Genomic DNA, 26,247 nt, shown 5'->3' on the forward strand with positions numbered 1-26,247 from the left:
TACCAACAAATGCCCTCTCACTTCCCCAGCACCCAAGAAATTTCCATTCACTGTCCCCACCACCAATGTGTCTCAATTCACTTCCCCATCACCAACAAATCCCCATTTACATCTCCAAACACTCTCCAACCGTCATCAGCAGGTCCCCATGCAATTCCCACTCACCACAAACTGGTTCACACCCTCATCCACCATCAACAGGTCCACACTCATTCCCCTACCCATCACTTACAGGACCACACTCACTCCTTCACCCATCAGTAAGCTCAAACTTGCTGCTTCTTCCACCACCACTGTTAATAGGTTCGCACTGTCTGCTGCTCAGCCAATGAAATTCCTGTAAAATTTCACAACTATTCCCCCTCACAACCTCCCAGACTATTCATGAAAGTACAATGACATGCAGGCAAATGGCTAAACTGTACAGAGGAAAAAAAATCAAAAGGTAAGAACAAAATAGGCAGCAATGCTAGACTTCATACCTGACTAAGGGCCCAGGCCCAAAACGTTTGTTATCCTTTACTTTCGATGGATGTTGCATAATCTGCTGAGTTTCTCTAGCATTTTTGTGTATTGCAGTGCAATAAATTTAAAGCAATATTTCAGAAATACTCAGCAAAGGTGAGAAAGTAAGGCTCTGTTATAATGTACCATACAGTGCTAATTCAGCAAGTTAAAGAGAGTTTCAATTTGAAAAATTGTGAAGATTAGTGACAGGGTAGTGGATTGGGAAACTTTGGTAAATCTGCAAAAAAAAAGACTAAAGTGTTAGAAAATGAGAGAAGAAAAAGTATCATCAAATAACAAAAATGATAATAAGAGTTTCTACAGGTCTATAAATAAATTAAGTAAATAGAGAAATACAAATGGAAAAAATAATGTCAGAGATTCAGAATAATTATTTTGGATCAGACCTGATATGAAACATTTAAAAAACCCAAAAATAATAGATATTTAGAGACTAGGAGAATGGAAGAATTTAAAATAATCTGTCCTTGCAGAAAATGCCAGGCAAACTGATGGAGTTAATGACCAATGGCTACTATACCCAATGACCTTCATTTTAGAGTGCTGGAGCTAGACCAAGTGGTTGCAGTAAAGGTAAAGTTGATGGTTGTAAACTACAATATTTCTTAGATTTAAAAAAATCCTAGAAGAATGGAAAACCTCAAACATCAATGCCTGAAGAGGGCGCACAAAATCAGTGAACCGGTGCGGACTCGAAAGGCCAACACGGCCTGTTTCCGCTCCGTAAATGGTTATATTGTTATATCACAACAATATTCAAGAAAGGAGGGAGATGGAAAACAGGGACCCATAACGTGGTTTACACTGACATCTTCCATTGGGAAGATGTCAGTTGGAATCTGTTATTAAGGAAGTAATAGCAGGGGATTTAGAAAATCATAAAGACAATCAAGCAGAGTCAAATTGGTTTTATAAATGGGAAATAGAACTTGACAACTTTGCTGGTATTCTTTGAGGATGTAACAAATAGGGTTCATTAAAGAGAATCAGTGGATATAGTGTATTTGGAGTTCCAGAAAACATTTGAAAAGCTGCCACATTAGGTTCTGATGAACGTTTCTTTTTACTTGAGACAATCATTTTCTTTCCACGGATGCTTCCTGCCCCACTGAATGTTTACTTCAATTTTCTGATTGTATCTCAGACTTGCAGTATTTGATTTTTAAAAAAATATTCTGTTGTAACGGACGCACAGCGCGGTATTGTGAACTGCCACCATCAGTTCACAGATTTACCTGACGCATCGCAGGTTAGCAGTGTTGGACGCCAAAGTACAGCGAGTGGATCAGATGAAGCCCCTGCCTAACCAGTCCTGTGGACCAGCAGCTGTTCACTAACGAGCTCATTAACAGGCAGGGAATAAAAGGTCTGTGTATGTCTGCAATAGACCAGTCTTGAGTTGTGTGTGTTTGCCTTTATTTAGTAGCATCTACCGTAGTAGCCGCTACAAATTGGTGACCCAGAAGTTAAGATTCAATAAATTTGAGTCATTATGGAAAAGGAGAAAATTTCAACAGTAGCAACAACAACTGCCGCTGCCATGGCAGTTAATGCAGTTGGGCTTCATTTCCCTCCTTTCTGGACACATCAGCCTCGAATTTGGTTTCTTCAAGCTAAAACCCAGTTTTGTCTTCGGGGTATGACGGTGGAAGACACAAAATGTTGGCAAGTTGGGAGTACATTTGACGCGGCCGCTGCATTGCGAGTAATCAAATTTATTGCTCATCCTCCGGCAGAAGACCAGTATACTACGTTTCGCCAGTTTCTTCTTGACACATTGGAGCGTGTCTTTTGAACATGGAAGGCATAGGTGACAAGAATCCATCAGACCTGATGAATGAGATGCTGGCATTGCCAGATGGTCTGCTTTTCGAAACCTTATTTCTGTCAAAACTTTCAGCTCACGTTGCCATACCCATTGGTAACATGGACTTCTGCCATCCCCATGACGTGGGTCGAGAGGCTGACAGGCTCTAATGTATCCTACACAAGAGTCTCCCCGAATACATCCAGTTTTTGCAGCAAAAGCATCTCCCACATCCTACCAGCCTCCTGTATCTGCAGCCCAATCCAAGAAAGAGGAGCGTGCTGATGTACATTGAGAGTAGTGTTTTTACCATCACTGCTGGGGAAAAAATGCCCATAAGTGCGTCCAGCCATGTACCTACTACAAAAAGAAGTCGGGAAGCGAGATAGCCGGCTGCTCACCAGTACTGGCCTCGGCAGCTGGCGCACATATAGGCCTATTGTATCTTCAGGACGATGCAGGTAAGCGCAAATTCCTTGTAGACACGGGTGCTGAACTTCGTTTGCTCCCGTCGACCTATTTTGAAAGGAAACATAAAAAATGCCACTTGACCCTGTGAGTGGCAAATGGAACTGCCATTCCAAGTTTTGGCACTAGACGAGTCGCAATCGGAATAGGTGGAACCACGTTCCATTAGAATTGTGTCCTTGCTTCTGTCACTCAACCCATTTTTGGTGTAGATTTTTTACGTTCCCACGACTTATTGGTCGACGTAAAACACAGAAAATTAGTTCACGCCACCACCTTTCAGACATATCCACTGGCGTGCATCACGGGGAGAGTTTCACAGTTCTGAGCTGAGTACATACATTACATAGGGACGCATATACTGCTCTACTCAACAAATTTCCCCATATTTTCACCTCTAATTTCAATGCCTCAAGAACAGCCCATGGTGTGTCTCATTACAGACACATCAGGCCCACCGGTCCATGCCAGGGCTCGTCATCTGGCACCTGATAAATTGTGGCAAGCGATGGCAGAATTTAAAGCAATGGAAGAATTGGATATCATCTGACGCTCAAACAGTCTCACCTTTGCATATGATACCCAAGAAGACAGGCGGATGGAGACCCTGCGGCGACTACCACAGGTTTAATGATGTCACTACACTTGACAGATACCCAATTCCACACATAGAGGATTTCACCACCCATCTGCATCATTGCCGCATATTTTCAAAGATTGATTTGGTTAAGGGATATCATCAGATACCGATTCATGAGAATAATATTCCCAAGACAGCAATTATTATGGTGTTTGGATTTTTTGAATTACTCAGAATGCCATTTGGCTTAAAGAATGCCGCACAAACTTTTCAGCGGCTTATGGATGTTCTAGGCAGAGATTTAGACTTTGCGTATATTTACTTGGACGACATCCTTGTAGCAAGTCAAAATGAGCAAGATCACCATCTGCATTTGCGCCGCCTTTTCCAACAGCTCCAAGACTTTGGTCTGACAATTAACCTTAACAAGTGTCAATTTGGCAAGTCAAACATAGAATTCTTAGGGCATAAAATTACAGCAGACGGCATATCTCCGTTATCAGGCAAGGTAGACGACATCCATACATTCTCCAGACCTGTTACCATCAAAGTGCTACAGAAGTTTTTGGGAACGATAAATTTTTATCACAGATTTATTCCCAGGATTGTTGACATTCTGCGCCCCTGTTTGACATAATCTCTGCTCCAAACAAAAACATTACCTGGACCACAGAGGCAGAGGCCGCATTTATGTCCGCCAAAGAGGCATTAGCAAAGCAGCAATGCTTGTGCATCCAAATCCTGAAGCTGGTTTGACGTTTAGCACAGATACCTCGGGAACAGCTGTGGGTGCAGTTCTGGAACAATACGTCAATGGCCATTATCAGCCCCTTGCCTTCTTTAGTCGTCTCTAAGACCAGCGGAAATGAAGTACAGCGCCTTTGATCAAGAACTATTAGCACTTTATCTGGCTATAAGGCATTTTCGTTATAATTTTGGAAGGTCGACATTTCACCATATTCACAGACCATAAACCACTAATTTTTGCCTTTCGCAAAGTCACAGATCCTTGGTTGGCAAGACAACAACAACATTTGTCCTACATTTCGGAGTTTACTACAAACATACATCATTTTTCAGGAAAGGACAATCTGGTTGCAGATGTGCTCTCTGGATCAAGTATGTGCCATATTCAAGGTGGAGTCAACATTGCTGAACTGGCTGCAGCACAATCCGCTGATCCGGATTTACAAGCGTACAGTACAGCTATTACTGGACTCGACATTCAACAGGTGGCACCACAACAAGGTAGTCCAGAACTCCTTTGTGATGTATTGTTGGGCTATCCTCGACCATTGGTCCCATTATCTTGGAGATGGGGTCTTTTTGATGACATTCACAATCTATCACATCTATCCATCAGAACTTCAGTCAAAATAATGTCAAACAAGTACATGTGGCAATGGGCTGAAAAAATACGTTGCGCAATGGGGACGAACGTGTATATCCTGCCAATCTGTGAAAATTCAATACCACACCAAGGCACCCCTGCAGCCTTTCCCGACAATACACAGAATATTTGAGCATGTGCACATGGATCTGGTTGGACCATTACCAGTATCACAGGACATGAGGTATATTTTCACGGTAGTAGACCACTTCACACGCTGGCCAGAGGCCATTCCATTACCAGTCAGTAATACTGAGGCATGTGGTATAGCGTTCATCTTAAATTGGATTGTTAGATTTGGAGTGCTTACACACTTAACTTCGGACCACGGACCACAGTTCACTTCGGTGTTATGGGCTTCCTTGGCTAGTTTTTGTGCTACACAGTTGCACCACACTTTTGCGTACCATCCGCAGTCCAACGGCCTGGTGGAACGTTTCCATCGACAACTTAAATCTTCACTGAAGGACCATTTTGTTTGATTAAGAGAGATGGAGTGGTATATACATTAGACATCAGAGGGCATCCACAGCTATTCAGTATGGACAGACTTAAACCTGCCCATATGGACCCTACTTCACCATTTCAGTGCCCTCAACCCAGGCGACGTGGACGTCTGCCTAAGTCAAGCGTATCTGGCATCTTAAGTTGCGGTGATGATTCTGGTGGGGGGGGGGGTTGATGCAGCGGGTGCACAGCACAGTATTGCGAACCGCCACCGTCAATTCACAGACTTACCTGACACAGCAGTGCTGGGCGCCAAGGTACAGCGAGTCGATCAGATGAAGCCCCTGCCTAAAGGCGCAGGGCGCTAATGGCTCTAACCTGCTGGTCATGTCGACCAACAGCTGTTCACTAATGAGCTTATCAACAGGCAGGGAATAAAAGGTCTGTGTGTGTCTGCAATAAACCAGTCTTGAGTTGTGTGTGTTTGGCTTTATTTTGTAGCATCTACTATAATAGCTGCTACACTGTTCAAAAATTACTGCATGGATAAGTGAGTGGCTAACTAACAGATTACCGGGAGGCAAAAAAGAATGTTTTTTTTTAAATTATTGCCACTGTTTGGGGTGGTACTGAGATAACTGCTGGGGCTCCTGCTACCCACAATGAATATTAATCACCTAGATTAAGAGACTAAGTACACTGTGGTCAAATTTGTTGATGATATCGATGAGACAACAAGGAGGCAGAAAAGGGATGAAGATATGTAAACTGTGTGAGAACAAGGTTGTCAGATTGAGTTCAATGTGTGAAAATATGAGGTTAACCCCTTTGGAAGGAAGAACAGAAAGAAATCATTATTTAAACAGAATGAGACCTCAAAATGTTATGGCACAAAGGAATCTGCAGTTCCTAGTTCATGAAGCATAAAGGGTTACCATGCAAATCCAGCAAGTATTAGGAAGGCAAATAACCTGTTTATTGTAAAGGTATGGAGTATGAAAGTAGAGAAGTTTTGATGCAACTTTGCAGAGTGCTGTTGAGACTATTATCAGATTTAGTCTCCATATTTAATACTGGTGCATAACCTTTTATCCGGAATTACAAAAACTGGCACTTTTTTTCGGTAGATGACATCTGTTCAAAGATGGAGTTTGGAGCCAAATATGGCCCGACACGACCCTTGCTCAGCTCTCGTGTATTTCATTGCATTCCTCGTTGATAATTTGCAGTATCATCACCTAATAAGTGGCCCTTCATGACGGGTGCTGTTGCTAATTAGTGCAATTATCACTTTATAAGAGCAACTCCCTGTTGAGTGTATCACCTCCTGCCCTCCCAGTCGACACGACCAGTTGGAAGCTTCTGTGAAGCCTATGAACATAGGCAAAGAGAGCTGCGGAGTTCCCTATGGGTAGTAATGAGATGCAGAAAAGGAAGTGTATTTCATTACTGATGGAGCAGAAGGTGGAGTTATTGCAGAAGCTTGATAGTGGCGTATCCTTGTGTCATCTAACAGAAGATTATGCTGTGGGATCGTCCACCATATGTGATTTGAGGAATAAAAGGAAAATGTTGCATAGGGCAAAAAAAAAAGTAGCTATTGTCTGAGTGCTTATTGAGTGGGTGCGACAACAAAGAAGTGAATACAAGCCACTGACTGGCCTGCTTGTAATGAAACAAGTCTGAAGATTCTCTAAAGAGCTGAACCTTGAGGTTGGCCACAAAAATTTAAGAAGCGTCACGATATAAAATATCTTGATATCTATGGTGAAAAAGCTTCTGCAGATTTTGCACGGAGAAATGTAACTGAAGCAACATTAAAACATGCTTGGCGTAGATTTTGACCAACAATGTTCGATGAGAATGAGCCTACAGGTGAAGACTTTGAAGGTTTTTGTGTCAGTAATGAGAGGAGGATGATCACTAGCCCCATTGCCTCCGCCAAAAGTATTGCAGCAGAAAATGGAAACTCATTCGAGGCAGCTGATAATCACTGACAATGACGCACCCACCCATTGTGCATTCCTTGAGTGATGGGGAAATGGCTGAAATGGTGTTACATACCGATAAGTAAGAGGGGAGAAGTGATGAGGACAAAGACATTGTGTAATCAGTTAATTGGTGGGATGGAACAACATTCATTTATCAGTAAGCATGTGATTATGGCTGTTTAGTCAATTTAAAGAGACTGGTTAGACAGAAACCTCTTTTAATGAAACAGATTACACTGGAAGAAGTCTTCAAACAGATTTCATTCTGATGTAATGTTTGGGATGTAATGTGTGTTTACTGCATTTGCACTGTTTGAGACGTCTGAGCCAGTGTTTTCATGCTAGTTACATTATGGTCTTTATTTACCTCAATTCATTTAACACCCCGCGGCCTCTGATTTGTACCATTTTGAAACATCGCATCGGCTTAAAGGGACCGCTATTTTAAAATTTTTCCAAAATCTGTAAGATTCCAAACAATGGCAGGTGTGTGGCCCAACGATTCTGGATAAAACATTAGGCACTTCTCTGGCAAGATATACTTGAATCGGAAGCATTGTAAACAAGGTTCCTTCAATTGATTCCTGGGATGGAGTTGCTAACATATGAGGGGAGACAAACCAAGTTGGGCTACATTGTTTAAAAGAATGAATGATTTTACAAGAATCTGAGAGGGCGGATGCTGAGATTATTTTCCCTAGTTGGATGTATCTTGAACCAGGGAACATAGTTTCAGGTGGGCAACAGAGTTTCAGTTGCTTATTTAAGATAAAAATTATGATTAATTGCTTCTCTCAGCATCAGGAGTTTTGGAATTATCTATCCCATTTTGTTGAGCAGGAGGAATCCTAAAAAAATATAGTCAAAATAGAGTTAAGGTGTAAGGAAGCCAAGAGTTTGGGTGAGCAAGATTTAATCTGGAGGCCAAAAACCAGACTAATCATGAGAGGTGAAACAGGCTTGACAAGCAAATTTGTCGTCTCCTGCTCATGTTTGTTTAGAACAGTGTTTTTCAAACTGCCCTCCAAACTCGTATGCAATTCCTATGCCGTAAGTCAGGGGTGGAAACCCTTTATTAAAACTTGCATTCTCCCTTAAGTATTCCCTATGTCATAAGTAGTCTGTTGTTGTAAGGGATTGTTTAATGTGGTATGTGAGTGGGAAGGGAAGGTTGAGAGCCACTGCTCAGGACCCAATTGTTACTGAAATATTTTCCTTGAGAAAAATTGTCATTGGCCATTTCCTTTGGAGTTATGAAACCGTGCACATAACGAGTCAATTAGGTTCAGTTAACACATTGTTTTTCAAACTTTTTCATATTTTCCTACAAAGGTACCCTTTATCATCATCCTTGCATCAGAATCTAGCACATTTTGTGTTCCCACTCATCCCCACCACCCACCTGACTCCATTTTGTTTGCTTTCATCTGCCTCTCTCTTACCCTTCCCAGTCTGCCATTTCTCCTCAGTTCACCTATCACATGTTGGCTTGGGTCTCACCCCTCCCCCTCTACTCTTCATGCTGGTTATCTTCTCTTTCAGCTCTCAGTGTTGACATAAAGTCACAATCTGAAATGTTGACATTGTAATAGCCTGCTAACTGGGCGCAACCTGGTACACAAGATAGCCGACGAACATGGCGACATCACAGACCCTACGGGGGCCAACAACCTTTGTTCCAGGTGTCCATCTGCATGGCAGGAAACAATGAACAATGGTGGGAATGCCGACCAATCCGAGGCTAGCTCTACTGTGATGTCACTCCTGCTGTCAGCAGCAGGGAGAGAATACAAGCAGAGCTGCCAATGCAATAAACCAGTTTTTGACTTTGACTTCTTGGGCGTGTGTCATTTTTTTCCACACTTCGCAGTAACTCGTACGCTACAATATCCTTATGCCCAATGAAAAATCCAGAAACGACTAAGATCTTTAGGCTTCTCTCATTGCACCCTGTTCCTTTCCAAAGGCCCGCCCTAAATTCTGGAATCCTTTCCACTTTCAATTACTTATGAAGGGAATAGAGACGAGTTGATATGTATTTTTTTTGGAGTTTGGAAGAATGAATAATATAATTCAAACAAGGTTCTAAAGGAGAATATTAAGATGCTTATACTAGTGGAAGACCTTGAACACATATAATTTTTACACAGAAATAACGGAATAATTTTGTTTAAAAAAAATTGCATTCTTCGTCGTTTACACTGAGAGCACTTTTACACTGCCTTCCTCCAGCATTTCAGTGTGTTTACTCAGTGTCTCTGAAGGGACCCTCTTTTGCTTTTTCTCATTGTTAGAGGAGCCGGACAATGCTCATGGTGTTCCTTTGTTTGCCTCATGGCAAGTATGTAATGTATGACATTTTTTAATGTATTGTTACATGACAATAAAGGGAACCTTTAAACCTTTGGATTAGCCTGGTAATTAGAGACCAGGGAATCTTATTGGAAAAATATTCTGAGGGATAAATCAATTACACTTGGAAAGAAAGGTATTCATCTGACACCTTGATGAAGGGCTCAAGCCCGAAACGATGGCTATGTATCTTAACCTTTGCTACATAAAGGCACTGTTTGAACTGCTGAGTTTCTCCACCATTTGTGTATTTTTTTCACTTAGTCACGGTGTCATCAGAATCCTGTATTTTATCAGTGACTTTGATGGTGAGAGATCCTGTATTACTAATTATATTAAATTCTTTGAAGATGAGGACAGTGTGGTTAACAAAGTATGCATTGGACAAGCCAAGTGGGTAACCACTTTGTGCAACACCTCATTTCAGTCAACAAGCTTGAGCACCAAGTTAATTGTCACTTTAATTTTTCATCACCTGTCTTTGGTGTCATACATTGTTTCCAATAAGTTGGATGATTAGGACCCTCGCATTCCAATTGAGCATGTTTCAGTCTTCAAAACTGACTATCAAATTCAACAATTTCACAGAAGCTTCCATTCCTGTCCTGTATCTCACACTTCTAACTTTGTATTTTCTCTCTCCTATTCTAATATTTCAGATTTCAACTGTCTCCTCTTATTTACATGTCCTCCAGACATATGAAAACTCCACTTTTCTAGCTCTTATCACCACCAGTTCACTATTTAGTTGCTTCCAGTCACCTTCCTATTCACTTTTGTTCTCTCTGGCCTTGCACCATTTGCTATTAAAGCCTGTTCCATTTCTGCCTTATTTCTTAGTTCTGACAAAATGTCATTGACTTGAAACAATGATGCTGTTTTCCTCTCTCCAGATATGTCGAACCCATTGGATTTTCTGGGAAAATAAAATGAGACTCTGAAAAGTGGTTAACGTGTAAGTGTTGCATCTCCTTATTAATCTTGCAAGAGCTAACAAGTGTTTTCAGTTTTTTTTCTGATTTTATTTTGTCAATGTGTTGCAACAGAATAGTTGAATAATTCATCCCACAAGATGGCAGTCATGATCTATTTAAGTTAAAATTTTGTTGTAGCATATACTGAATGTAACCCATAATGTTTTTTTTTACAATTTTATCATACAATGAATGCTTTCCGAGAAGCTTTTATAGGAAAACATTACTTGAAATATGTATTGATGTTCTACACTATAACAGATATAGCACTTCAAACCTACTTGACTGATTTAATGGACTTTGGAAAATCTCAGAATTGTGAAAAACTCCACATAAATATAAATCTTTCCTTTGGTTAGATTTCCCTGCATTGTTGTACTAAAAAAAGAAACATTGCCAACATACTGCCTATTTTTTGTGGCTCAGTTGTTAGAGATATTTCCCATAGTTAATGATTTGTAAGACTGTTTAAAATACATTTTGTTGGCATTATTTCTCTTTGGCTTATGGGGGAAAGATAGCCATGCCAGAAGTTTTCCAGTTTGGCAGATATTCATAAACAAATGTGTTCAAATTAGCTTTTGGATTTCTTCAGCGAAAGAATGAATAAAGTTAACAAAAAAAAAGAAAGAAAACAGCTTTCACTATTACAAACAAGAAAATCACATTCAGAATTGCATGGAATGGAAGAGGAGCTTCAAATCAGTGAACTGGACCATATTCAGGAACTCATCCTTAGACTTGAATGAATATGCAACATGTGTCACTGACTTCATCAAGACCTCCATGGATAAGTAAAAAAGAAACTATGGTTCTTTTACAACAACTACACTTTATTAGCTAAAGTAAACACATGACTGTGTGGAGGCATCCCACTTGAATCCAACCAAAGCTCCAATAAACTCCAATAAACTCCCTCTAATGGCCAGGAGTACTCTATCACTACATCCCCCCTCCTTGAGATGTTTAACAACATGACACTAATACAGTATTCATTTCAATTTAAAGTTCAACACAAAATAAACACAACATCAGCAGCATAAACTTTTTTAAGTGTCCAATTCTTTTTCTTTTAGAAATTCAGCCTGTCAGGTGCTTTGATAACATGTGTGGATCTTCTTAACACAGCTGTTTATGTTGGCTCTGCTGGTCTAGTATTGTCTCGCACTGATGGTGTTTATTCTGTTGTTGTGCAGACTGGATCTTCTACATTTATCTGTTCCTGCAGTGTGTCTTGTGTTTTCAGCAGGCTCTTTTGATTTCTTCTCAGTATTTGACTATCCTTTGTTCTGACAGAGTAAGATCTTGGACTTACTTCCTCCAGAACTGTAGCCTTTTTGTCCCAAGTGTGGGACTTCTCTGTGGATTGTCACCTTGTCGTGGTGGAGAAGCTTGTGTGGTCCAATGATCCCAAGAGTGATGCCGTCTGGAGCTATATATGCCATGGAGTCAAGGTCGAGGGTGAATTTCCTGACAAAGAACAATCCAATCAAGTCCTCAGTGGTGGAAAAGGTGGATGACATTACTCTAAGCTCAACAGCTGTGAAGGCGGATGAAGGTTGCAACAAATCTATCAGCTCCAATTGTCATGGTTTTCATGCCATTGGAATTAGTTGGTTGATTTGTGAAATATCATGTGCTTCTTGAAGTGCAACATCAAATACATGTTACGCAACTACACATTTTCTGGATCAATGGAATGAAGGCCATCATCCTTGACTATGAGGGATAGCCATTACGATGATGAGGTGTGGGAATCTCTGAGACTCACTGTGTCATGTTGTGCCAGTGACCCTAAGCTTCTTGCTAACTTGTCATAGTTTGCTTTTCTTCTCCATTGCAGACACTTTTCTTTCTGTTTCACATCTTCAACATTTCTGTTCTTATTTGAGTCTGCAGAGTAGGGAAGTGTTGTGTGTAGTCTGTGTCCTATCAGAAGCTCAGCGAATGACATGCCATGTACAAATGGTGAAGTTCTGAAACTCAATGGAGCAAGATATAGCTCTGAACCTCTGTGTAGTGCTTTCTTTGTTTAAATTTTTTTATATTTTTCACACTGTGAACATATCAATCAAAATACATACAAACATTTCCCTCTTAAATATACACAGTGGCATTTTCTCCCCTTTTTCCCCCCTACCTTCCCTCCCCCCTTCCCACCCCCCTCCAAACCCATTTAACGTTCAACATATACAATACAATAAAACCATTAAACAATGTCATGACAAAATGAAAATAAATAAGAAAATTGTGTCATCTACTTTTCCACACTGGATCAAGTCATTTGTCTTCTTATCACTTTATCATTTTAGGAGGTGGAGGTCTGCGGTAGGCCCTCTCTGTTATGTTCCATGTACGGTTCCCAAATTTGTTCAAATAATGTGACTTTATTTTTTAAATTATATGTTATTTTTTCCAATGGAATACATTGATTCTTTTCCATGTACCATTGCTGTATTCTCAGGCTCTCTTCTGATTTCCAAGTTGACATTATACATTTTTTTGCTACAGCTAAGGCTATCATAATAAATCTTTTTTGCGCTTTGTCCAGTTTGAGGCCTAATTCTTTACTTCTTATATTTCTTAGAAGAAAGATCTCTGGATTTTTTGCTAGGTTGCTTTTTGTGATTTTATTTAATACCTGATTTAGATCTTCCCAAAACTTTTTCACTTTCTCACATGCCCAAATTGCATGTACTGTTATTCCCATTTTCTTCTTACAGTGAAAACGTCTATCTGATAATGTTGGATCCCATTTTCTTAACTTTTGGGGCGTGATATATCACCAGTGTAACCAATTATGTTGTATCATGCATAATCTCTTGTTTATTATATTCTTCATAGTTCCAGAGCATAACTTTTCCCATATTTCATTTTTAATCTTTATGTTTAAATCTTTTTCCCACTTTTGTTTGGGTTTATAGCTCATTTCATAATTTTCCTTCTCTTGCAACTTGATGTACATGTTCGTTATAAATCTTTTTATTATCGTTGTTTCTGTAATCACATATTCAAAGCTGCTTCCTTCTGGTAATCTCAATCTGCTTTCCAATTTGTCCTTCAAGTAGGTTTTCAGTTGGTGGTATTTTACCGTGAGTTATACCATATTTGTCCTTCATTTGTTCAAAAGATAATAATTTATTTCCCAAAAAACAATTTTCTATTCTTTTGATCCCTTTTCTCTCCCATTTTCTAAAGGAAAGGTTATCTATTGTGAAAGAGATTAGTTGATTTTTGCGTCCATATTAATTTTGGTAGTTGATCATTTGTTTTATTCCTTTCTACGTGAATCTTCTTCAAATGTTGAACAGATGGTGCAGTACTGGTGAATTCCTATGTTGCACCAGCTTTTCATCCCACTTATATAGTATTAGTTCAGGTACCTTCTCCCCTATTTTATCTCGCTCTTAATCTGGTCCAATCTGGTTTTTCCCTTGTTTGATAAAAATCTGATAGGTATCTCAATTGTGCTGCTCTATAATAATTCTTAAAATTTGGTAGCTGTAAGCCCCCTTGTTTGTACCATTCTGTTAATTTATCTAGCACTATCCTCGGTTTTCCCCCTTTCCATAAGAATTTCCTTATTTTCTTTAGCTCCTTGAAGAATTTCTCTGTGAGGTGAATTGGTAATGATTGAAATAGGTATTGTATCCTTGGGAAGATATTAATTTTAATACAATTTACCCTTCCTATCAGTGTTAGTGGTAAGTCTTTCTAATGCTCTAAGTCGTCTTGTAATTTCTTCATTAATGGCTGATAATTTAATTTGTATAGATGGCCTAGATTATTATCTAGTTGAATACCTAGGTATTGGATTGCTTGTGTTTGCCATCTAAATGGTGATTCTTTCTTAAACTTTGTGAAATCCGCATTATTCATTGGCATCGCTTCACTTTTATTTGCGTTGATCTTGTACCCCGATACTTCTCCATATTCCTTCAATTTCTTATGTAATTCTTCTATTGATATTTCTGGTTCTGTTAAGTAAACTATGACATAATCTGCAAATAGACTGATTTTATATTCATTCTCTTTTATTTTTATCCCTCTTATTTTATTTTCTGTTCTTATCAGTTCTGCCAGTGGTTCTATAGCTAGCGCAAACAATGAGGGAGATAGTGGACATCCCTGCCTCGTTGATCTGCTTAATTTAAATTGGTTTGATATATATCCATTTACCGTCACCTTTGTCAATGGTCCCTTATATAATGCTTTAATCCAATTAATATATTTCTCTGGTAGGTTGAACCTCTGAGGTACTTTGAATAAATAATTCCATTCTACTCTGTCAAAGGCTTTCTCTGCATCTAAAGCAACCGTCACTGTTGGCGTCTTGTTTCCTTGTATTGCATGGATTAAGTTAATGAACTTACAGATATTGTCCGTAGTTCGTCTTTTCTTAATAAATCCAGTTTGATCTAGTTTTACTATTTTTGGTACACAGTTGGGCAATCTGTTTGCTAATAGTTTAGCTATTATCTTACAATCTGTGTTAAGTAGAGATATTGGTCTATACGATGCTGGTGTTAGTGGATCTTTCCCCATCTTTGGTATTATTGTAATTATTGCTGTTTTACATGAATCTGGCATATTTTGTGTTTCTTCAATCTGGTTCATTACTTCCAGGTGAGGAGGAATTAATAAGTCTTTAAATGTTTTCTAGAATTCTATTGGGAGTCCATCCTCTCCCGGCATTTTATTGTTCGGTAGTGTTTTTAATATATCCCGTATTTCCTCTATTTCAAATGGTTTTATTAATTTATTTTGTTCCTCTTCTTGCAATTTCGGTAATTCAATTTTAGCTAGAAATTAATCTATTTTGTCTTCTTTCCCTTCGTTCTCAGTTCGATATAGTTGCTCGTAGAATTCCCTGAAGTTTTCGTTGATCTCCATTGGGTTATATGTAATTTGTTTGTCCTTTTTCCTTGATGCCAATACCGTTCTTTTAGTTTGTTTTGTCTTAAGCTGCCAAGCTAGTATTTTGTGCGTTTTTTTTCTCCTAGCTCATAATACTTCTGTTTTGTCTTTATGTTCTTCTCCACCTTATATGTTTGTAGTGTTTCATATTTTTTTTTGTCTGCCAATTCTCTTTTTGTTGTATCTTCCTTTATTACTAATTCTTTTTCTGTACTTGCTATTTCCCTTTCCAACTGTTCTATTTCCCGATTGTAGTCCTTCTTCATCTTAGTTACATAACTTATTATCTGCCCTCTGATGAATGCTTTCATTGCATCCCATAGTATAAACTTATCTTTCACTGATTCCGTATTTATTTCAAAGTACATTTTAAGTTGTCACTCAATGAATTTTCTCTAAAATCCTGTCTTTTAAGTAGCATAGAGTTTAATCTCCATCTATACATTCTCAGTGGGATGATCTCCAGCTCTATTGCCAATAACAGGGGTGAGTGATCTGATAACAATCTAGCTTTATATTCCATTTTCCTAACTCTCCCTTGGATGTGGGCTGACAATAGGAACAAGTCTATCCTTGAGTATGTTTTATGTCTACCCGAATAATATGAATATTCCTTCTCCTTTGGGTGTTGTCTCCTCCATATATCCAAAAGTTGCATTTCCTGCATCGATTTAACCATAAATTTGGTTACTTTGTTCTTTCTGCTAGTCTTTTTTCCAGTTTTATCCATCTTTGAGTCCAAATTAAGGTTAAAGTCCCCTCCTATAAGTATATTCCCCTGCATATCTGCAATCTTCAAAAAGATATCTTGCATAAATTTTTGACCTTCTTCATTAGGTGCATATACATTGAGCAAATTCCAGAATTCTGAATATATCTGACACTTTATCATTACATACCTGCCTGCTGGATCTATTATTTCCTCCTCTATTTTGATTGGTACATTTTTATTGATTAATATATCTACTCCTCTGGCTTTTGAATTATATGATTCTGCCGTTACGTGCCCTACCCAATCTCTCCTTAATCTCTTGTGTTCCATTTCAGTTAGATGTGTTTCTTGCACCAATGCTGTATCCATTTTTTTCTTTCTTCAGTAAATTTTACAGTGTCTTCTTTTTGATTTGGTTATGTATTCCGTCAATATTTAAAGTCATATAGTTCAACATGACCATTTCATACTTTGTTTACCTTTCCTTTCCACTTCCTCATCACCAACTTCCCTCCTTAACCAATTCTATTTTCTTTTTTTGAACACACTGTAAGACAACACTTCTAAAATATAAACTATTTCCACTAATCCCACATCTAAAATTCCCTTAACCCCAAAAGTCCCCTCCCCCCGAGTTGCCCTTTGTCCCTTGTCGGGCAACCACATCTACCCTCTCCATTTGGATTGTGAACCCGCTCGCAAGCGTCAACTGATTTCGCAGTGACTGTTATTCTCCCCCACCCAGCCCCCCCCAGAGAAGACTTTTATCTTCACATATAACAAAGGTCACTCTCTTAATTCCCCCCTTACTTCCTTTCTTCCCCTTCTTAGTTCTTACTTATACTTTATTCTTCTTTATATGTAGTTTGTCATCATTGTTGTTCTTGTTACATCTCTTAATTTCTCTGTCTGTTTTGCAGGCATTCTGCAAATTCTTGTGCTTTCTTTGGATCCGAGAACAGTCTGCTTTGCTGCCCCGGGATAACTATTTGAAGCACTGCTGGATATCTTAACATAAATTTATAGCCTTTTTTCCATAGGATCGATTTTGCTGCGTTAAACTCCTTCCTCTTCTTCAGGAATTCAAAACTTATGTCTGGGTAGAAAAAAATTTTTTGACCTTTGTATTCCAGTGGCTTTTTGTCTTCTCTTATTTTTATCATTGCCTTCTCCAATATATTTTCTCTTGTCGTATATCTCAGGAATTTTACTAGAATGGATCTTGGATTTTGTTGTGGCTGTGGTTTAGAGGCTAATGTTCTGTGTGCCCTTTCTATTTCCATTCCTTCCTGTAATTCTGGCATTGCTAGGACCCTGGGGATCCCTTCTCTTATGAATTCTTTCATATCTTTGCCTTCTTCATCTTCCTTAAGGCCCACTATCTTTATATTGTTTCTCCTATTATAGTTTTCCATTATATCCATCGTCTGAGCTAACAACTCCTGTGTTTCTTAAACCTTTTTATCAGATTCTTCCAATTTCCTTTTTAAGTCGTCCACTTCCATTTTTATGGCTGTTTCTCGTTCTTCTACCTTGTCTACTCTTTTCCCTATTTCTGTCATTACCATCTCTAATCTATTCACTTTTTTCTTCTGTACCTTTTATTCTTTTTATTTCATTAAATTCTCATGTCTGCCATTCTTTTATAGATTAGAGATGGTAACTTTGGCCACTTTATTCTTTTTGCTAGTCTTATCCAGTTTTATCCAACTTTGGGTCCAAATTAAGGTTAAAATCCCCTCCTATCAATATATTCCCCTGCATATCTACAATCTTCAAAAAAAATCTTGCATAAACTTTTGATCCTCTTCATTGGGTGCATATATATTGATCAAATTCCAGAATTCTGAATATATCTGACACTTTAACATTACATACCTCCCTGCTGGATCTATTATTTCCTCTTCTATTTTGATTGGTACATTTTTATTGATTAATATAACTATACCTCTGGCTTTTGAATTATATGATGCTGCCGTTACGTGCCCTACCCAGTCTCTCCTTAATTTATTATGTTCCACTTCAGTTGGATGCATTTCCTGCACAAATACTATGCCAATTTTTTCTTTTTTCTGGAAATTTAATAGCCTTTTTTGTTTAATTTGGTTATGTATTCCATTAATATTTATAGTCATATAGTTCAGCATGGCCATCTCATATTCTTTTTATACCTCATTTCCGCTTCCTCACCACCACCTTCCCCCTTTTCTCCACTTTCATCTCTCAGTTTTCCCTTTTTGAACTCAATGTATGACAACACTTCTAAAACATAAAATACTTCAACAACTCCCACATCTAAAATTCCCTTAACCCCAAGTGTCCCCCCCTCTCTGAGTTGCACGTTGTCCCTTGCCGGGCAACCACAACTCCCCTCTCCATTTGGATTGCGAAACTGCTCGCAAGCGTCAACTGATTTCGGAGTGACGGTTATTCTCTCCCACACAATCCCCTCCAGAAAAGACTTTTATCTTCACATTTAACAAAGTTCACCTTCTTTCCCCCCCCTTACTTCCTTTCTTTCCTTTTCTTTTTCTTCTTTAGTTCTTACTTATACATTATTTTTACATCTAGTTTGTCAACGTTCTTCGTTCTTGTTGCATCTCTTCATCTCTCCTTCTGTCCCGCAGGCGTTCTGCAAATTCTCGTACTTTCTCCGAATCCAAGAATAGTCTGTTTTGCTCCCCCAGGATAAATATTTTAAGCACAGCTGGATATCTTAACATAAATTTATAGCCTTTTTTCCATAGGATCGATTTTGCTGTGTTAAACTCCTTCCTCTTCTTTAAGAGTTCAAAACTTATGTCTGGGTAAAAAAAAAAAAAATTTGACCATTGTATTCCAACGGTTTTTTTGTCTTCTCTAATTTTATTCCTTGCCCTCTCCAGTATATTTTCTCTTGTCGTGTATTTCAGAAATTTTACTAAAACGTATTTTGGTTTTTGTTGTGTCTGTGGTTTTGGGGCTAGTGTTCTGTGTGCCCTTTCTATTTCCATTCCTTCCTGTATTTCTGGCATTCCTAGGACCTTTGGGATCCATTCTTTTATAAATTCTTCATCTTCCTTTAGTCCGACTATCTTTATGTTGTTTTGCCTACTATAATTTTCCATTATATCCATCTTCTGAGCTAATAACTCTTGTGACTCGAACTTTTTTGTCACTTTCTTCCAATTTTATTCTTGTCATTTACTTCCATTTCTACAGCCATTTCTCGTTCTTCCACATTTTTAAATCTTTTCCCTAGTTCTGTCATGACCAGCTCTATTCTACTCACTTTTTCTTGTGTACTTTTCATTTTCTTTTCATTTCACTAAATTCTAACGTCAACCATTCTTTTAATGCTCTCATTTGTTCTTGAAAATTTAAAAAATCTATATACTGTCCATCTATTTTACCTTCTATTCCTCTGTCCAGAACTTGGTCTTCTTCTTCTTCCTCTTCTTTTGTGTCTGCACCTGTGTTTTTGTCTTCTACTTCTCTTCCTTGTATCTGTGTCTCTTCTGACTTTCTTGTTGAACTGCTTGTCTCACTTTGCTGGGTGTTTTTTTGCATGGCTTCTTGCTGTTGGTCCTCTTCATCTGGGCTAGTTATCTGTTGGGCCTCCTGTTGCTGTTCTTCTTTCCTATCACTCCCTTTCCTGTCACTTTCCTCTTCTTCCAGCTGAGAGCCCTGCTGTCGGGCATCTCTCAGCTGGTCGTGCTGTGCAAGTTCACTCCTCAGCTGGGCCCCCTCCCATCGGTGTTTTCTTTTTCCTTAGTGCGCGCATTGCGCACTTTTGTTTGGTTCAGAGAGCCATTTTTGCAGTTCAGCGGTCAGGAAGTCGTGACTCTGCGGGGTAGTCTCCAACCTTGGAGAACGGGTTCTCTTCTCCACGACATGTCCCTGTTTCTTCATGCAGGTAAAGCCTTATACTTTCTCTTCCAGCGTCTTTTCTTCTTTTTTTCCCATTGTTTTTGCTTTTTCCTTCTTGTGTGCCATTCTCTTTCTTTTCTCCACACCTTTATTTTTTATTTGTTGTGTTTTGTGTTTCTTGAACTTTGTGTTTTCTTAACTTTATTTCTTCTTTTCTGGAGAGGGCTGGTATTCTCCTACCGGCCACTACTCCATCACATGACTCCTCCCTGTGTAGTGCTTTCTTGAGCAACTGTTTAACTAATTTTCTCTGCTTTACTATTTGTGATTGCGAGGACTTGAAGTCGCATGTCGAAAATCATACTCTTTTGCTAAGTTTTGGAATTCTCTGCAGAAGTTATATGGTCCATGTGACTGTAAACAATTTGAGGAATTCTGTGTCTTGCAAAGATCCATTTCATTTATTTGATCACACAAGCAGCAGACATGTTAGGAAGTAGCACAATCTCTGGATAGTTTGATAATCAATAACCAGCAAGTAATTATTTCCATCCATGTGGAACAGATCAGTCATAACTTTCTGCCATGGTTCTGCTAGTACATCAGTTATTATCATGGGTTCCTTTGTCTGCTTTTTTGTGATGTTTCAAACCAGCCTCACAGCCAGAAACCACCCTGTCAATGTCAGCATTTATCCCTGGCCAGTAAACAGCAGCTCTGGCCCTCCTCTTGCTTTTTTCCATTCCTAGGTGCACTTCATGCACCCTTTTCATCACCTCTTGTCTCAGTGATTGAGGAATGACAATTCTGAAATTCTTCTGAGTAGAAGCCTATTGACAACATTCAGCTCAGCTCTAACGTTGTAGTATTGCGACATTGTTGACATTCACCTGGCCATCCTTCATTCAGATTCTTGATGACCTTCTGTAGAACTGGATCCTTTTCTGTTTCAGGTGCGATCTGCATGTCAGATACGGGAAGAGGTTCCATGATCAGCTGCATGTATAGATTCACATCTGTCTCTGTGGAACTCTCATTGTGTGCTTCACTCTGCGTTGTTGCCCTGGATAACACATCAGCCAACACAATAGGTTTCCCTGATGTGTACACTCTCTTGACTAAGCTTAAGTTTTTACATGCTTTGTCACCAAGCAGTGATTCATGTCCATCTGGGACTACTACGAACCTGAGGTAGTGTTCTTTATCTTTAACTTTCACCTTGAGTTTACATATGCCTTTCATATCAATGCTCTGTCCATTGTAGTCTTTGAGCTGTACAGGATTTGCATGGATGCATGTAAATCTTCATTGCTCTGATGTTGTGCTCACAGATTAAATTGACTTATGTCACTGTGTCCAGCTTGAAAGGCATATTTCTTCCGCTTGTCCTGCTCAACTCTGTTCATGCTTGGCTGTTCAGTGGTTGTTGGTTTAATCTTCCTGCACTGCCATGCCAACGGAAAGTGTATCACTGAGGGAAATTTCTTCTATAGTGTGCACGCTTTCACTTCTGTTTTGTTTCTCTTTGGAAAAACATCCCTTTGCATAGCGATTCTGCCCTTTGCACTTATTATGGATTTTTCCAACGGCAGGGGGCATTGTTTTGGTGCATGTTGAGTGTCATATTGTTTGCACTTGAATGTCTCTCTGCCTTTTTGTTGTTTCCTATATCTCATTTTTTTTTTGTCTATGTGTGTGGACACACGCTGTGGCTACGGCCCTGCCTTCATTTTCACTCGCTTTTGCACTCTCACCAAACTTTTTCATGTGCTGCAGAGCTAATTCAATGGAGTGTCACTCTACACCCATGACTATGTGGCCAGGCACAATTCCAGTGCTATCTACAAATTTGCCGATGACACCACTGTAATCAACAGAATCACAAATCTCAATGAGGAAGTGTACAGGAGGGAGATAGATCAGCTAGTTGAGTGGTATCGCACCAACAGCCTTACACTCAACCAAGTAGATGATTGTGGACTTAGGAAGGAAGTTGGGAACATGATCCAGTCCTCATCGAGGGCTCAGTAGTGCAGAAGGACAAGAACTTCAAATTCCTGGATGTCAACATCTCTGAGGATATGTCCTGGAGCCTTCATGTCGATGCAATCAAAAGAAGGCTTGCAAGTGGCTACATTTTGTGAGGTGTTTGAAGAGATTTGGTATGTCACTGAAGACTCTCGAAAACTTCTACAGGTGTACTGTGGAGAGCATTCTGGCTGGTTCGCGCTGCTGTCTCTCCCCCCTCGCCCACCCGATTCGCACTGCTATCTCTCCCTCCCCCTCCGCCCAAATCGTGCTGCCAACTCTCCCCCCCTGCCTGAGTCGCATTGCCATCTCTCCCCTCTCCCCCCCCCCCCCACACCCTGCCCAACCTAGTCGCTGCCATCACTTTATGGTATGGAGGTGCCAACGTTCAGGACAAGATAAAACTCCTGATGATCATTAACTTGGCCTGTGACATCAAGGGAACCAGACTTCACTCCATCGAGGATATCTACAGGAGGCAGTGCTAAGAAAGCAGAATCTATCCTCAAGCACCCTCACCTCCCAGGCCATGCTCTCTTCACTCACTACTGTCAGGGGGGAAAAGGTACTGAAGCTTAATGACCAGCACTCAGCAGCACAAGGTCAGCTTCTTCGCCGCTGCCATCAGATTCCTGAATGATCAGTGAACCAAAGACACAGCCTTGCGTTTCTTGCACTGTTATTATTTATTTTTTGTAAGGTGGTGAATATGAATATTTTCCCTGTGATACTGCTATAAAACAACAAATTTCATGACTTGTTCTAAATCTGATTCTGAAGTACTGGTCCACAGTTCAAGGTCAAGATTTCCAAGTATTTCTACAAAATAAGCAGAAGTTTACAGAAGTTGATTTTAAGGCATTTCAATTCGGTAGAAATCAAGAGAAATCAGGAAGCAAAGAGCCACTGAGAGAGGCAGGTGAGAGAAGGGAAAAGCAAAGAATGGTAAATATTCTGAAACACAAAAGTCTTGCAGACACTGTCATGGTAGTAAAAACACACGGATGGTGGAGAAAATCAGCACGCCTCGGAGTATCCATAGGAGGTAAAGATGTATCTTACCTTATGAAGATAGGTTAAATCAATTTGATCTTTTCTCCTTGCAACTAAGGAGGATGAGGGGTGTAAAGGTTAAAACCTTGGGTTTTTGATTTAGTTAATTTTGTGCCTATCTCTTTACGAAAAAGTATTGTTTGTAGTGTTACCATAGAGACTGTGATGTAATATGTCGTAATATCCGCGCAGAGTAAGATCTTGCATCGCATTCTTTGACGAACAATGAAGGAGACGTGAGTGCGAAAAAAATGCTTTTAATTCATCTTATTTCTTCTTGGATATCTCTTTAAAGTTGAATATCGTTATATCTTTAAATATAGCCAAGGATTGTTTATTCGTCATTATGAAAATCTTAATGCAGAGTTACGCAAACTGTTTTTCCATTTTCTCAACAATTAAAGCTGCATCTATAAAGTTTGGTTTATTGGATTAATAAGATTGTAATTCGGACTATTGTCCTCACATTTCCTTGAAGATGACACATTTTGAAATTGACAATGACAAGGCAATGACAATTTTTCTTAAGGAAAATATTTCAATCTGGAAAATTTCATCTACAAGGGGTGACCTGATAGAGCTGTGCAAGACAAATGAGATACGTTGATCATGTAGATGGCCAGAGGATTTTTCCAGGGCTGAAATGGCTAACATGAGGGGCCATAGTTTTAATGTGTTTGGTGGTAAGTATAGAGGGTGATGTAAGAGATGTTTTTCTCTACAGAGGGTGGTGGGTGCATGGAATGTACTGCTGTAAATGAAGGTGGAGGCAGCAACAATAAGATCTTTTAAAAGACTGTTAGATAGGTACATGGAACTAACAAAAATGGAGGGTTATGCAGTAGGGAATCCGTTGTTAGAGTAGGTTATTAGGTTAGTGCAACATTGTGGGCTGAAGGGCCAACACTGTGATGTTGATTACTATGTTTTTAAGAATGGTGAAAATCTAGAACTCAATACCACAGAGAGTGGTTGAGGTAAATAGTAACGATAAGTTTAGGAGATGTGAAGGGGAATAGGTTAAGGGGCTATACTGATATAAGTCACAAGCTACTTAAGTACCGATAATTGTTGCAGTGATTCGCTTACTGTAAATATTCGTGAATAATGTGTTTCATGTATAATGCAACCCTCCCCCCATTTTTTAGGGGAAAAAGGGGGAAAAATTTATATACGTATAATACGACCCCCCTCCCCCTGCCCATCCAATTTGCACCAGCGTCTCTCTCCCACTTTGTCCACCCGATTCACACTGCCGTCACTCCCCCCTCGTCTGCCGGAGTCGCACTGCCGTCTCTCCCGCTGGAGTTGCGCTGCCATCTCTCCCGCCCAAGTCGTGCTGGTGTCTCTCCCCCCTCATCCGCCCAGTCGCGCTGGCGTCCCTCCCCCCTCACCCGCCTGAGTCGTGCTGGCATCTCCCTCCCCCTCGCCCGCCCGAGTCGCGCTGGTATCTCTCTCTCCCTCTCGCCCACCCGAGTCACGCTGGTGTCTCTCTCCCCCCCCTGCCCGCCCAAGTTGCGCTGCTGTCTCGCCTGCCTGAGTCGCACTGCCATCTCTCCCCCCTCCACCCAAGTCGTGCTGCCATCTCTCCCCCCTCCGCCCAAGTCATGCTGTCATCTCTCCCCTCCACCCAACCTAGTCGCGTTGCAGTCAATGAAGGCAGCTGCTGATAATCTTACTTACCATTAAACCTGGCAGCAAAAATTGTTAAAATAATAACCTCCTGTATAATGCGACCCCCCCCCCCCCCCTCCACTTTGAGCTTGAATTTCGGTAAAATTTTTTTCGCATTATACACAAATATTTACGGGTAATCATGAATCGCTGGAGCATAATTGTAGAAAGAAAAAGTTTGAAAACTGCTGTTTTAATTGTACCTAATTGACTCGTTATGTGCACGGTTTCATAACTTCAAAGGAAATGGGACAATGACAATTTTTCTTAAGCAAAATATTTCGGTAACAATTGACTTTAGAGCAGTGTTTCTCAACCTTCCCTTCCCACTCACACACCACTTTACCACTCACAATCGCTACTGATCACAGAGCACTGATGGCATAGGGATTGCTTAAGGTGGAATGTGAGTTTAGGAGGACAGTTTGAAAACCACTGATTTAATACTTCAAGACCATCCAAGGACATACTGCAGTATGTTGCCCAGCAGAAGGGATGTCTTCATTATCTGCTGCCCAAGTTTGTTACAGTAAGAGGAAGACAACCAAGAAGGCTCAGAGTACAGTGAAAAACAATGATAGTAACAGGAAGAAGGCTGCCAAGGGAATGTTGCTGCTCTGCATCTCCAACAGACTGGAGAAGAGAAGCATTATAAGCAAAATTTAATAGGAATTCCTGACAGAGGGAAGCTTCTCCTGAGGAGATGACAGAATCATTGTTCCCAATGCAAGCCAAGTGACTATTTCTACAGTCCATATATTGCACCTAACCCAAAACTCCAAAAAATCAGACAGAGATTCAGAAGCTGCTTTAAAGTTCCTTGTGGAGGCTTTGAAAGTGGTTCACAGGAGGTTCACCAGGTTGAATCAAGAGATGTGGGGGTTAATCAATGAGAAGAGATTAAGTCAACTGAGGCTGTATTCGCTTGAATTTAGAGAATGAGAGGGGATTTTATAGAAGCGTATAAAACTATAAAGAGCATATAGATAAGATAGAGGTAGATAAGTTGTTTCCATTGGTGGGGGAGATGAGAATTAAGGGACATGGCCTCAAGATCCAGGGAAGTAGATTTTGAATGGAGATGAGGAGGACCTGCCTTTCACAAGAGAGTGGTGAATTTGTGGAATTCACTGCCCATTGAAGCAGTGAAGGCTCCCTCAGTAAATGTATTTAAGATAAGGTTGGATAGATTTTTACCAAGTTATGGAATTAAGGGATGTGGGGAAAAGGTAGGCAGGTGGAGTTGAGCCTATCATCAGATTAGCTATGATCTCATTAAATGGCGGAGCAGGCTCAATGAGCTAGATGGCTTACTCTTGCGTTCTTGTGTATCCTGCTTTGCTGCTCCACCTACAATGACGATGACTCGTGATTCACTGAATCCCTGTAACAATTACTCATGGCTTTTGACAACCTCTCAGTATTTCCTGATGTGTGTCATCTCACCAGAAAGGTTTATATCTCCTCAAAAACTATA

At 39.9% G+C, this 26,247-nt stretch overlaps 1 protein-coding gene and 1 long non-coding RNA gene across 2 annotated transcripts in view; one reads left to right on the forward strand and one right to left on the reverse strand.

Moving 5' to 3' along the window:
* Positions 1–8,622, reverse strand: part of LOC138737042 (prolyl endopeptidase-like) — a gene marked incomplete at its 5' end in the record, with an annotated part of 185,595 nt that extends 176,973 nt beyond the window's left edge. Inside the window, one exon of the mRNA XM_069887466.1 lies at positions 8,614–8,622. Within this exon, the coding sequence (XP_069743567.1) occupies positions 8,614–8,622 (9 nt within the window). The remainder of the gene's footprint in view (positions 1–8,613) is intronic.
* A 1,009-nt stretch (positions 8,623–9,631) lies between these two features.
* LOC138737043 (uncharacterized) overlaps positions 9,632–26,247 on the forward strand; it is a 48,772-nt gene continuing 32,156 nt past the window's right edge. Inside the window, exons 1-2 of the long non-coding RNA XR_011340727.1 lie at positions 9,632–9,699; positions 10,457–10,518. This is a non-coding gene — a long non-coding RNA (uncharacterized lncRNA). The remainder of the gene's footprint in view (positions 9,700–10,456; positions 10,519–26,247) is intronic.

This window comes from Narcine bancroftii, chromosome 6, assembly GCF_036971445.1.
Source record: "Narcine bancroftii isolate sNarBan1 chromosome 6, sNarBan1.hap1, whole genome shotgun sequence".
Classification (NCBI taxonomy): Eukaryota; Metazoa; Chordata; class Chondrichthyes; order Torpediniformes; family Narcinidae; genus Narcine; species Narcine bancroftii.